The sequence below is a fragment of the Salvia hispanica genome, chromosome 4 (assembly GCF_029641045.1).
Source record: "Salvia hispanica isolate PSC_SH4W2 chromosome 4, Shi_PSC_v1, whole genome shotgun sequence".
NCBI lineage: Eukaryota > Viridiplantae > Streptophyta > Magnoliopsida > Lamiales > Lamiaceae > Salvia > Salvia hispanica.
Window position 1 is genome coordinate 8209701 of NC_142695.1, and position 14758 is coordinate 8224458.

General features: G+C 38.2%; 2 protein-coding genes across 3 annotated transcripts; one reads left to right on the forward strand and one right to left on the reverse strand.

Moving 5' to 3' along the window:
- Positions 1-7: 7 nt before the first annotated feature.
- Positions 8-7557, reverse strand: OVA2 (tRNA synthetase class I (I, L, M and V) family protein). The gene is made up of 21 exons (XM_048089560.2): positions 7344-7557; positions 6694-6889; positions 6463-6617; positions 6259-6360; positions 6007-6076; positions 5501-5613; positions 5038-5106; positions 4792-4899; positions 4519-4666; positions 3828-4346; positions 3581-3717; positions 3293-3440; positions 2969-3100; positions 2410-2538; positions 1963-2090; positions 1729-1887; positions 1463-1588; positions 1254-1327; positions 899-1148; positions 647-826; positions 8-535 (listed from the first exon to the last, which is right to left on the reverse strand). The coding sequence occupies exons 1-21, from the start codon at positions 7419-7421 to the stop codon at positions 296-298; spliced, it is 3261 nt and encodes a 1086-aa protein (XP_047945517.1). The 5' UTR covers positions 7422-7557; the 3' UTR covers positions 8-295.
- A 1269-nt stretch (positions 7558-8826) lies between these two features.
- LOC125196244 (uncharacterized) lies at positions 8827-14638 on the forward strand. 2 transcript variants are annotated; one of them, XM_048094680.2, is made up of 12 exons: positions 8827-9252; positions 9442-9625; positions 10343-10411; positions 10496-10594; positions 10729-10808; positions 10921-11719; positions 12025-12728; positions 13085-13169; positions 13294-13345; positions 13440-13489; positions 14075-14122; positions 14219-14638. In XM_048094680.2, the coding sequence occupies exons 1-12, from the start codon at positions 8927-8929 to the stop codon at positions 14393-14395; spliced, it is 2673 nt and encodes an 890-aa protein (XP_047950637.1). In that variant the 5' UTR covers positions 8827-8926; the 3' UTR covers positions 14396-14638. The 2 variants fall into 2 exon arrangements, with proteins under 2 accessions (XP_047950637.1, XP_088913591.1); XM_089057465.1 differs by having other exon boundaries at positions 9202-9329.
- The last annotated feature ends 120 nt before the right edge of the window (positions 14639-14758 follow it).

Sequence of the window (14758 nt, forward strand, 5' to 3'; positions counted from 1 at the left end):
GTGTATAAATTATTAAACCCGTCGAGATGAATAACATTCTGCAAATAGAATTTGTTCCAGACATAATATTTGGGCTGTATTTCCTGTGAATATCATGTTACTACTTCTCAAATGAGAAAAATTCAAAACGTAGAGTATCGAGAGAGTGGCAAAAAATTAAGCTTCAAATATGTGCAGATTGATGAATCTGTTTCAGAACAAAAATTGTGCATTGCTCCACGGACTTATTATACCTCCACCACCTGCCCCAGAAACTAGCCACAACCCGAAGGCCTGCCACGACATTGGAAAATGTCTAACTAGCTGCAGCAAGAGCAGGAATTGGGTGGCTGACGACACTGTGACACCGGCTACAAAGCGATGGGTGGTCGTCATAACTACCAACTTGGGGTGAGAAATTCCAACATCTCTCACATTTTGACCCATCTGCACGAGACACACCGATCCACACCTTGCTTGTGTCATCAATAAGGTATTCTCCGCTGCAAGCTATATCATCCTCTTTCACATCGTCTATGGTGCGAAGAATCTCAACCTGCATATTCAGCACATGGAAAATTTCTTATCAGAGTTGGACAGAATACAGATAATTACAGCGGATGCAGTTATAGTCTTGCTCATTCAACTATGGCAACATAATGTGTACCTGAGACGTCAAGAAGATCCGATGCAACGTGTCAGCCTCATTATCGGACGAGCACAAGCTAACCAGTCTGGAAACCAGATCATCATCAGATGCATAGAGGTAGGCCTTCGCCTCTAAACTAGAGCCAATCAACTTCTGTGTACGAGCTACCTCGAGCACTTTGTTCACCTCATTTCTCAGCTGGGAAAGTCAGCTTGAATTAGATTATGACATGATATAAGTGTCTTGTCAAAATATATGCTAAAAATCCACCTCAAGAATCTTCCCCCAAAAGATGACGTCGTCTTCTGGGAATGCAAGATGTCTTTCGTTCGGCACGGGCCACCCTGCCTCAAAGACAAAATTTGCAACATGGCCTTCGGCTGTAGTGAATGGGAAAGGAAGATTCTGCCATACGTCCTCAGCTAAATGCGGTAATATAGGAGAAAGCACCCTTGACACGGAAAGCAGCTGTGCAGCAAGGACTGTTTGACAACTCCTCCTTGTAGAGCTCGTGGTTCCCCTGAAAGTGTTGACAAAATGAGGATTGGAAAGCAATTACTATTAAGTGATGAATTTCTTCCTAGGCACCAACAGTGGTGAGGAGTGAAATGAGATAAATGCTAACCCGACGTAAAGTCGATCTTTGGCGACATCCAAGTAGAAACTTGAGAGATCAATAACAACAAACCGCTGAATGATCTGTTATGGTAGAAAATAAAATCTGAGGATTACATAATTCAAATTTGAATATCTGTAATATATATTTTCTAGAGCTGTACTTCTACGAATGAGGTTGAACAGAATTGATAGCAGTGAATCAGTGACAGAATATACCTGAAAAATCTTGAAGAACTGGTAATTGTCATAGCTCTCTTTGATGTTCTTCACGACATTTTCAAGTTGAAACAGCGCATACTGATCTATCATCGGGAGCTCACTATATGGAACAGCATAATCAGCCTGCAGAAACCAATAAAATTAACAAGGGCAATCATAAAGGGTCGATGAATAGCTACATATCTATCGCAAAGTCTACAATCTAAGACAACAGTAGCCAGACGTTTAAAAGAATAATACATGATCTTAAAGAGATGGCATACTTTCCAATCGTGCAAGTTCCCCAGGAGAAATCGCAAGGTTCCTCTTAGTTTCCTGTATATGTCCGACATTTGACGAAGGACTGTATTTCCAATCATGACATCACCGGAATAATCTACACTGGAGACCCATAACCTAAGTACATCTGCACCAAAGCCCTCCTATTGAAGGCAATCAAGGTAAAATTCAGAGGTCCGTAAAATATAAACTCTTGAGCAGCATATGGTCATTCCTACCTTCTGGCCTTTTCCTCCTTCAATCACAATTCTTGGGTCGACAACATTGCCTACAGATTTACTCATCTTGAAACCCTTCTCGTCAAGTACAAATCCGTGGGTTATGACGCCACGATATGGAGCCTTTCCTGCAATTTTAAAAGTAACATTCTTAGGAATATAAGCCTCTAACAAAAGAAAGACTAAAGACATGCCACGGACAACAAACAAAATCTAGTATCATTGTCACAAAAATCACTTCAATCAACAGCTTAACCTAAAGTACATGCCTTCTTGCTGCAGGAAGTGATTATTCATAAAACACTTTCAACTTACATAATCGGAACTTTTTAAGACTAAACAAAACGCGGCATACTAGGATTATATCCAGTGGTAATAGTCAACTAGAAATGTACTACTATATTGTCACATTAGATACATTGTTGCAGATAAATGTACACTTCTTACCATTTGCAGCAATACTTGTCAGCAACGAACTTTGGAACCAGCCACGGTGCTGATCTGTACCCTCGAGGTACAAATCTGCAGGGTAACTAAGACCATTTCTCTTACCCAGTACTGCAGCCCATGAAGAACCTACAATAAAGCAATTTAGTTAGTATTCAATCTTCAAAGAATGGTGAGCGCTCTTTACACTGATCAAAAATCACGTGCAAAAGGGAAAACCTATACATTTGTAGCTGATTTAATAATATTGTGTGCACAAATATCCATAATTGGACGCACTCAAGCAATAAAATATAGCAAGAAAAAAATATATGGAATGGATTCCCATATCACCATAAAAGAAAAAAATCCCCAATGCATCCTCCTCAGCAGACATCCTGTTTGAATGCCAGCATAAAATGGAGATGCGCCCTTTAAAATCCAATCAGCACTATCTTACTTTTTTTTAATATGTCTAGTGGGCAGTATGCACATCAGAAATGTAATAGGCATTACTTAATAGTCATAGCCTTGTAAATATATAAATCAAAATATACTAATCACCAGAATGGTTGTATACCTGAGTCAAACCAAACATCCATTGTATCTGTTCCTTTTACATAGCTTGATGCTTGGTCGCGATACTTTTCTGGAAGCAATTCCTCTACCTTCATGTACCACCATGCATCGCTCCCCTTTTGAGATATTATAGCTGCCAAATAAATAAGTGTTAGATAAGTATGCAACCAACAAAGTATGTTTTACAGTGTATTGATGAAGAGAGCAGAGCCAGGAATTTTTTATACATTGCAATTGTATAGGTAAAATTCCAAGAAAAATACATCACGGTCAATAACTAATTAAACACATATATGAGAAAAACTGAACAGCTGATAGCCCTTACATTTGATATGATCTATAGTTTCTTCGTTCATCAATGGTTCCTTCGATTCCACGTGATAAAAAACTGGAATTGGAACACCCCAAGTTCTTTGCCGCGAGATGCACCAATCAGAACGACTTGAAGTCATGGCCGAAATTCGATTTTCTGCCTATTAATACAATATGAGCTAAGTGACAGTGAAGCTTGATAAGATTAAAAAAATATATCCAACCCAGACTTATCATTGCACTTAGTCTTTACAAGTTAGAGACAAACAGAACGTAGCACATTCGGAGGCTGGCTAATTACCTGCGAAGGAATCCAGGTTACTTGGCTAATCGAATCCATTGCAGTCTTACGGAATCCTTCTACTGAAGCAAACCATTGCTCAGTTGCCCTGAAAATCGTGGGCTTCTTTGTTCGCCAATCATATGGGTACTTGTGATCTGCATTTGTTAAGTGTCAGGAGAAGATCATACAACAAATTTAATTATCGTCATACGAGCAGAGAAGAAAAGAATAAATAGGCAGATCACGAAGGCAAGAACGAACTTACTATATGGCTCAACCATAATCATTGATAAGTTTTCGTCCAAGCACTCAATAACAGCAATATTGCCGTTTCCAAGTACGTCAAGACCATTAAATTGTCCAGCTTCTTCGGTAAATTTCCCTTCATCATCTACTGGGGAGAGGACCGGCAAACCATATTTAAGGCCAGTCACATAATCTTCTTGTCCATGACCAGGAGCAGTATGAACTAGCCCGGTTCCTGACTCAGTCGTGATGTAATCCCCACCAATGACGACTGGGCATTCTCTACTCTCAACAGGGTGAACATACCTGCAATTCTCTAGCTCTGCACCTGTAACTGTTGCCTTCACAGTAAGCTTCACACCCCATTTTGCTTCTAGAGTTGTCACAAGGTCTAATCCAACAATTAAGTGCAGGTTTTCATTTTCCTTCAAGATTCTTCCAATTTGTTTCTCTTTATTGGCTGAAGATCCAATAGTTTCCACAGAATTGGAATGAACTTCAACAACAGCATATTGAAGCTTTGAATTCACAGCAACAGCTGAAGGATGAAAAAACATCATTTATATAGCAGCTTTTGAAATGTAAATAAAAAGAAGCAAGTAAGAAGAAAATATCAAAAACAAGCTTTGTATGTATTGCAAAATGATACACGGACTTTTCATTTTGATGATGATGCTAACAAATAACAGCAGCAGGAATGAATTTCTTACCAGCATTGGCAGGAATAGTCCATGGAGTTGTAGTCCATATGGCCAAGCCCAAATTGGGCAAGAAATCCTCTAACAGTTTACATGAAGTTGTGCCAGAGACTAATTTGAAAACGGCATACATGCTCTTTGAAACATGCCCCTCAGGATACTGAAGATCATAAATAGTCAAGATTAAGCTTAAAAGCGAAAGTTTTGAGCAATTCTAAAATTTTCTCCTTAGTCAGTCATGGATACCAAAATGATGAAGATGAGTGAAGAGAAAAGATTCAGTACCTCCAATTCAGCCTCTGCAAGAGCAGTTCGAGACGAAGGACTCCAGTGTACTGGTTTCCTTCCTCTATAGATATACCCTTGCAACGCCATTTTCCCAAACACTTCAATCTAGCATAGTTTGTGTAGACCAAAAGGGAAAGATGATGAGAACACTCCAGAAACAGTAGGAATATGAATTGAAGATTACAGAGAAGCTTAAACTATATAGTTAAGATATAGATACATTCATATAGGGACATAAAATACCTGAGCAGCTTCATACTCTGGATCCAGAGTGAGATATGGATTCTCCCAGTCTGCCCATATGCCATACCGCTGTAACCATTGTAATAACATTTGTCATCCACTGAAGATAAATCCATACGGGGGAAGGGGGGGGGGGGGGGATATTTCACTTTTACACAGTTTTTCAAAAATTACCCAACACATAACAAAAGTACTTTTAGTGATTTAGACAAAAACATTTTGACTTAGATGGAAACCAATAGCCTAGCAGCCATGGTTAGCCATGTAATTCTATCTAAGAACTCGATATATCGAGATGCATGAATTAAACAAATAAAATTAAGACGAAACACATGGAAGCAACAGATGAAATTCAACCAACTGAATATAGTGGAGCTTCGATGGACAAATAGTATGATTTCCTGCTAAGAAGCACAGTATTGAAGCAGAAACTTTTCTTTTTATTCTGCTGATTTAATATAACCTTAAATGCTGCCAGCTGATTCTTGACAGTTGATTTAGCAAACTTTGCTGCCTTTGCTCTCAATTTTAGTGGTGTGAGCTCCTTTCTAGCATCCTGATCCAGAGACTGCAAAACTGAAACAAATCAACAAGCTTTGTCATCCCACCGCACTACCTATTGTTAGCAAACAAACCTAAAACTTGACTGGATGAACAAACCATGTTGGTAATTAGAGAATAGATTCAGCCCCCATATGCATCTACTTAATGCCGTCAAATTCATGCATATCAAAAATTACCTAAATTCCTACTAAACCTTGCAATCTTAGATCAGACCCTAAACTTCGTCTAGATATAAACACAAAGAATTTATACCTACAGTTCTACACTCTAAGTCTTAAAAGCGATCTGTTATGGCTTTATTTCTGCAAACCTGAGGATTAGAGAATTTCCAAGTTACAGAAGTTTAGTAGAATCATCCAGGAAAAAATTCCAAGGGTTTCATAAAGGAAGACTGGTGACACTTGCCTTTCAGTTCAATTGGCAACCCATGGCAATCCCAACCAGGCACATAACTGACTTGGAAATTCTGAAGAAGCTGGGAAAAACATACGTTTGTTAGGCACACAAAATTTTCAAGAAAAAGCGACGGTACACAGTCATATAAAAATGCCTACAAGCATTCATGAAAGGAAAATACACAAAGTTCAAGAATATCCCAAAAATTCTGTCTTGTTCATGTGTATCAACATAAAAACAAAATTAACAGTCCAAAATGACCTTATAGCGGTTGATAATATCCTTCAAAATCTTATTCAAGGCATGTCCCATATGTAAATCCCCATTTGCATAAGGAGGCCCGTCATGGAGCACAAAGCTTCCCTGATGAGTTAATCAGTATCAGCCGGTGTTTACTTACTAGAGATCCAGATCATCCAATGGAGAAGAGTTAGATGCAACAAAGAAAGATGCAGAGGAAGTTACCCCAGTATTCCTGCTGGTAACCCTCTCAAACACCTGATTTTCATCCCATAATTTTTGTATTTCAGGCTCCCTTACAACAGAATTTGCTCTTAGGCCAAATGCAGTTTTAGGAAGGTCGACTGTGTGCTTGTATTTGCCATCTCCCTGTTTTTCCCCTGGAGAGAAACAACTATGATATCAATACAATACGTTAGCCCAAAAATCATGATATATACATATACTCGTGAAAACCTTCAGATTTTTTTGCTGCCATGACAGGACCACGTGATCTTCTCTTTGATGACGAACAATATTCTTGACCAGAGCAAGTAGAATAGCGGGTCACATTTAAGAGGGATAAGACTCTCGATGAAGAGGTTCTTCGTGAATGTAATAGGCTGGAAGCATTTGTATTCCTAAAATATGAGTAATTTTGTAGCAACGGAGCCTGACCAAATTAGAGAATCCATATTAGATGCTCCAATTATAGAGACGACGTTGACAGTTAATATTTCACAGTGAAAGAAGCCAAGCTGTTTCTGTACATGTAAAATCAACTCTGCATTCAAACCAAAACTTATAACAAGCATTTGATCAATCGTTAGAAATGCGATAAACTCTGAAGAGAATGAACTAAAGAGTTAATAGATATCCACTTAAAACTATATTCACCTACAAAGGATATTCAGCATCAACTAGCTAAGAAAAACACATTACACAATGTCTCCTTAATTCCCATTACAACCCCATAAACTACACTATGAAAATTAATCCCCTATTTCTGCACAATCAATTTCCACAATCCAAACTACACCAAGAATAGAGAGATAACAAAAGATTTAAACGGGATTAAAGAGCACATAAATTTATGCATGCTGAATGGAATATCTAAGTATTCCTACCCTGTGAGAAAATTTCTGCGCAGCCATTTTGGTGAGGGAATAGAAAGTTGTGGGTTTAGTGAACAGGGTGGAGTCCATTTCTACTCGCTCTCATTTCTGCAGTTGCATCCATTACTCTTCCATTCAGGAAAAAAAAACACAGACGAACCCCGAATATACCTGATTAGACTGAATTGGTTTCTTGTATAGTTGGGTTTTTTAAAACCTTGAGGATAAAATGCAGTAATGGTGATGATTGACGTTCCAATTTGGACCTTCAGTTGGATTGGTACATAAAACGGCGCCGTTCCATTATTGTTCAAACTAATTTTTGAGCAAATATTTCCACTAAATTAATATTTATAACTGTATTATATTTGTATTGTATTTTTAATAAATTATAACTCTAATTTCAATACTTCTTTGTGTGGAAAATTTAAAGTTATACTCCATGAGTTGTATCTTTTTAATCATTTATTTTAAAATATAATTCAATTAACAATTTAAAATGAATATCTAAAGTGATTATTTAGTTAGGTTTAGCCATTTTCTTCATAATTATACACTTTATAATTTCAATTTTCCAACATAAAGAAGTTCCTATAGTATTTTCTTTTAGAAGTAAATAAAAACATAATAAAAAAATAGATTTTAATCAACCTTGTTAAACATAGAGAGAGTATTAAAAATTGAATAGTAGTAAGAGAATCTCCTACAATAATTGTGCAGGGATTTAAATTGTAAAATTTATTTAAATCATAAATTATCAAAACCGTATAGAGTATAGATGACAAATAAATATAGAACAAATAATGTGGAGTGGAAATACTATTTTCGATTGCATTCTGCACTGAATTTTAAAGTTGATTAGATCCTTAAAGAGAGGGAGTTGCTGATGGAAAAGAAGCATGAGAGAAGGTTGTATAATTTATAGAACTTCTCAACATTAAAACATACTCCTTCCGTCCTATTTCACGTGACACATGTCTTTTCACACATGTTTTGAGAAAATCATATTAAATGTTAAAATATATAGAAACTAAAGTAAGAAAGAGACTAATATAGATGAGAAAATCATAATAAATGTTAAAATACATTTACTTTAGTTTACACGTACTTTAACATTTATTGCTATGATTTTCCTAAAACACGTGCGAAAAAGAAATGTGTCACATGAAAAGGATCGAAAGGGTAGTTTATACAAGGCCAAATTATTCAACTACATATTTATTATTTTCATGTTATATAAGTATTTATTTTTCTAAAATTTGGACATATATAAAAATAATTAAGGGTCTGCATGAACTTAAAAAATTATGTATACTCACTAGTATAGATTTCAATCTTTTCACTAGTAGTATCAATCAAAATGTGAGGTGGACTACTTGTAGTAGATGCCAAAAGTCCAGGGTTGAATCAATAATAAAACAAGAAATATGGGCCAATTCACCACAAAATCCAAAACTTTCAATTGCTTTCTTCCACAATATGAAATGCCCCACTTCATAAAATCTGGAACCAATTCTGTGTCGCATGCATCCTCATTTTCCAAAATTCTCCACTGAATTTGCATCTGCGCACACAATTCATCGTATGCATATGTTATGGAGCCTCCGCCGCCACAATTATTGCCATCGCAACCGCAGCATTTCTCCGTCAGGCGATACAACCACCGCGGCGAGGGCGGCGGGCCGGTGGAGATGACGAAGGAGCACTCCCACCCGGATAATATCGATAGCAGCAGCGCGGCGGAGAGGCGCGGCGGAGGCGAGATGCGCCGCCCCGCGTTGGATTGCAACCTGGCCTCGCTCTGCGATCATATCCAGTTGGAAGGGTTTAACAACGGCGTGTTCTCCGACGTCGTTTTGAACGCCATGGGATCCACCTATCACCTCCATCGCCTCATACTCTCCCGGAGTTCCTACTTTCGGTACGTCTTCATTCCAGAATTGCGTAATCTGTTCAAACACGTCTTCGTTCTGCAGCTGCAATAACTATATAATTGAGGTTGGAAATGAAGTTTCAATTACTTTATGTCTATTGTTTCCTGTTTTTCTGGAGTGAATTATGCCTCCTGCACTTGATCGCATTCGACATCTATCTAAACTGTTGTGTGCAGGAACATGCTCCAGGGACCTTGGAAAGAAGCCAACGCTCCACTTTTAACCCTGAATGTGGATGATAGCAATGTCAATGGTGAAGCGATGGATATAGCTTTGGCCTACCTCTATGGTCATTATCCCAAGCTCAATGATAATAACGCTTTTCGTGTTCTAGCAGCTGCTTCTTTTCTTGACCTTCAGGTAACTAATGGCAACCAAATGTGTATGTCTCACCTTTGAATAAATGATCTTGTATAATTTAGTGTGATACACATTTATAGTTGCCCCTGTGGATATCAAACTCGATTATTGGACTGAATATGCATAACCAAAAATTGTCCTGGTCTTTATGTAGCGTTTGTGCTTAGTTCTCCAAGAATAGTATTTCATTCCTTTTGTTTAGAAGTGTGGTAGTTCCATTAGTTGTCAGAACTTTATCCATTAAACATCACCACAGAATATAATCTTTTTTAACCACTGATTTCAGTTACTACGGGCTCATCCTTTTTTTTAACATCATACCTTTTCAAACATGTTTTTTTTTAGATTTGCATACACACACACCCTAGATTACTCAAACCTCGGACTTATTGGTTGGAGGGGAGCGTCTCACCAACTATGTTTCACTTCATCATCAACCAACTTTCTTTTTGATTTTTCCTAAATGCAAATAAATAAGGTGACTAAATTTTGTGGGTGTCAATATATTTGTAAATTATGTGGTGAGGCTGATGTGGGTCCAATAGCTGAACTTGAAGCTGTTATCATTGCCAATAGCTCTGTGATTGATCTTCCTTCTCATTGCGGGGAAATGCTGGTTATCTTTTAACTATCTGCTCCGCAAGCATCGTTTAAGCTTGTTTCTTAGACCTGTATTGACAATTGATCGTGGTCTTTGTGCACTGCCTTTACCTACAGGATTTATGTGCTATTTGCACAGACTTCATTATTTCTGAATTGTGGTCTACCAACTTCTTAACATACCAGGTCTGAATCCTTTTGGATATAATAGCAATTATAGCATTTAGTCACTTGGATATAAGCATTTATAATGGAATCTTTGATATGCAGGTCTTTGCGGAGAGCCAAGATTATGGCTCACATGGGGCACGTGTTAGAAATGCTTGTTGGGGCTACCTTTGTCAAAGTGGGGCTCAAGAATTGAAAGAGGTAAATGCGCCAATCTCCTGATTCTGTAAATTTGCAATGCTGTTAGCTTTAAAAATTTATTTTCATTTACCTTCTGAATGGTGACAGAATATAGGTATACCTTCTCTTTTCTAAGAGTCTCCTATCTGTGTCAGGTCCTCCCAAAACTTTCCTCTCAAACATTGCTTGCTTTACTCACCTCAGACGAGTTATGGGTGCCCAATGAAGAGAAACGGTGAGGAGAACTGCAGAAGTAATTCAAAAGTTATTAGGAAGGCTGAATATCTTCTAATTTTTCTTTCTTTCTTTTTTTTGTCCCCCCCCCCCCCCCCCCCAAATTCTGGAAGATTTGAACTGGCACTATACACTCTTCTTGCAAAAGGCACACTTTGCAAAGAAAATCATGAGCAGGACAGTGTAGGTTGCAAGGTCATAGATAGTGCTGATTCTTCAAGAGTAAGCAGAAAATATGTTGGTGATGAAAGCACTAATGCTTTGCCGGAAACTAAAAAAGAGCACAGAAAATCAAAAGATGAAGCTGAAGGCCAGGACACTGCTCGTAAAATTTTGGTGGAGCTTGCCGACTCCATAGTGGATTCTCATTCTAATGTCGGCAACTTTGGTGAAGCCCGAACATTATATGGTGAATCTAATTTGGATTCAAGTTATGATTGTAGCCGTCAATGCCCTTCATCAAGCAATACACTTTATGTGGATGACATTAGTGCTTCATGTTCTTATTCAACTGTTGGACAGAGTGAATTGGCAGGCAGTGGTTTGGCGTTAGAAGGGCCTCCGGATGGAGATCCATGCTGCCAACTGAACAGGAGCTGGGCACCAGGAAATCAAATGCACTGCTTGTCGATGAACTCTTCCTGTAATATGCTGATGCCTAATGAATGGGAAAGATGTAATGTGTCATCTTTGACATGGGGTGGCAGGACTGTGGGCAGAAGAGAGGTAAAACGTTGCCTAGAACGGCTCTGTGGGATGAGCAGAGAAGACTATGATTCTTTTGTCAACATTTTTGAAGGTGGCTCTCTTTTATACTGTAATATGTCCTTTGAGGCCCTCATAAATGCAAGAAAACATCTTGAAGAAATGGGATTCCCTTGCAAAGCAGTGAATGATGGTTTATGGCTGCAGGTATATCACTGGTTTCTTGCATATACTCTCGTCTATTAAATATAATACTACTCAGTTGACAATGTTAACTGTCCATACGTATGGCACACTTGCTTATCTTACTATCTACGCTGGCTTCAGTTCATTGTGTTTAGTTATTTACGCTATTTAACGTTCAGTCCATTTATTTTCACTTTTTGCATTCTTGGAACTTGTATTTGCTAAGACACCCACTTTTGATAATTTATTTATATTTCCTCTGTACTGAAATCTTAGACACAGTTTCATCTATTCAGAAACTACTCATCATTGTCTGCATTTCATAGATGCTCTTAAGCCAAAGAGTGCAAGAAGTTGGTGCTGATACATGCAGAAACTGCTGCCGCGTTAGTATTGCATGTATGTGCAGACAGCCATTTGGATACTCAACTGGAGTTACTGCACCTGGGTACTACATGCAAGATCATGAGCACAATAATCTACCCCCAAATGAAATTGGACATGTCTATAGCAATAGTTCTGCTCAAGGGGAAAGAAACGGCCTCTTTAGGCCAGTCCGTGTACATGACAGAGGCCCTATTGATGGACTTGCAGGCATTGGCCGTGGAAATACATTTGCGCCTGTAGCTACTTGGCCACCAACTCGTTATGTCTTCTCTCGTGTTCCATTTGGAATTGGCAACCGAAACAGTCAGCAAGCTCCTGCCAATGATGGACCAGATAATAGACCTGACAGCAATGCGGACCTTGCTGGGGATGGGTTAACTGTTTTGGTTGGGCTCAGTATGGGATCAAACGACGCCACTAATGTGCATGAGGTGCATCTAGGAAGAGAATTTGAGACAGGTCAGCAGAGCAGGCAGGTGGGATCTTTAACCCCTGGATCAACTGGGTTAACTACCAGTGGCATTCCTATGCAACTGATAGACTCACCAGAGCATGCTATGGGGGTTGAGTGGGAGAATGCAAATAGTTCTATACCATTGGACCTGAAAACACCTTTGAATCACTTCCCACCACTTCGTTTTGCGTAAGTTGTACCTTGTTCTTGCATATCCATTCTGTTTTGTCCTTTTAAGAATCTCCCTTCCATTTCATGGTAATACAGTCCGACTGATGTTTCAACAGTCGATGATAGTTGTCTAACTGGTCCTATCTACTTTTTTGGCAACTCATATACTTTTTAGAAAATTAAAGCCTTATATTTCTCTTCAGTTTTGTTCTGGAGTGTAGTTGAACCTATGCATTACAGTCGAATAAATTTATTCTATGTTTGATTGATTTTATTCATATATAACTTTCGAATTATCTAAATGTCTGATATTTTGTAGTTGATCAGATAAGAGTAATTGTATGTTTTCTGATCATCGGCTGCTGGCTTTTCAGGGTCGAATTCCAGGATGTGCATAGACTCTGTGATGGCCAAGTCAAGCACTCACCTGAAGCATTTTATGCAGGTTCCCTGTGGAAGGTTTGACAAATACATTTTCTCTTTCAAATCTGTTAAAATTGCTATGTAATTATTCATCCATCAGTAATGTTTGCTTTTGTATTATTTTATTTACTTTTTTCAAAAATCTTTTTTGATTTCAAAGGTTAGTGTCCAGGCTTTTAGTGATGAAGATCCACAGGGACGCCGTACACTTGGTATTATGCTTGAACCTTTTGTAATAAACGAAATTATACCTTTGAAGAAATGCCTTGTTCCAATGCTGTTCTCTCCTTATTGCATGTTACTCAGGCTTGTTTCTTCACCGGCGCAAGGCAGAAATCAACGATCCACTGAGAAAGGTACTCAAAAGTCATGTTTGTATGGTGCATTCTGGGCTGCAGACACAATCCTAAAACACATTTTGGGGCTCTGTTATCGGGACCATATTACTGAAATGTGACTTTTAACATTCTTGGCAAACCTTGGTCTGTAAGGGCTTAGGAAGCATGGTATCTAAAATGAAATCCCCTTAAATTCTCTGAAACATGCTGACAACAAAGATTACCAATGATGCTCGCAGACAGTGACGTCTTATTTTTCAGAGCTTCCATACCTCCCTTGTGTGCTATTTAGAAAGATTGAATGAACACTTTGTTGCTGTATTCAGATGAGGTCTGAACAATACTATTTTTTCAGTATCTTACTTATTTCATAAATAAGTAAATTCATTGTCACTGCTGGTCACTATAATGATTAACGGAATCTTATGATAAGGTCAAACACATGATAAATTATTGTGTGAAGATTGTTGGATAATGTTGAGACTTGAGCCTTTATATCATTGGTCTTGCATATTTGTAATTTAAACTCCTAAGTAATGTAAAATGATCATATTATGTTATTAAAACGTAATCCATACCATATCTTCTCTTTTATGATCTCAGGTCCATATGTATGTTGATTCTAGGGAAAAGGTTACTGCTAGATATCAGGTGAAGTAACAAAGCTGTTTCAAGGATATTGTACCATTAGTTAACTGGCTCGTGTTGTTCACTAGTTGGTTTTTTTTTTCTCTCTTGAGATTTCAGTTGATATGCCCGTCGAAGAGAGAGGTGATGGTTTTTGGGAGCTATAAACAAACGGGCACGCTTCTACCAAAAGCTCCAAAAGGATGGGGTTGGCGTACAGCTTTGTTATTCGATGAGCTCAGCAATCTACTCCAAAATGGAACCCTACGAGTTGCAGCTGTAGTGCAGCTTATCTGATTCTTTTAAAGGTTATTAGTAGCTGCTCATGGTATTGGTTGAACTTTTTTAACCACATTAAGGAAGTTGCTATATATCATACGTCTCTAGTTTAAGGTGTAGTAGTTGAGTGAGTTCAGTTTTGTTTTTGTCCAGAGTCGCATCAATAGCTCTATTTTTCTTACAGTTTGTGCAGTTACATTGTGTATATATGAATATGATCAGTCAATGAAAAAATAAGGCTGTTGCCTTGGTGCATGAAAACGGGAACACATCGTTCAAAATCCAGCCGAAGGTGATGGTATTATTTCCATGATATCTTATTAACAAAATGTATTTTGCACCCAAGTTTAGTTGATGCGTGCGCGACTGACATAGCCTCTC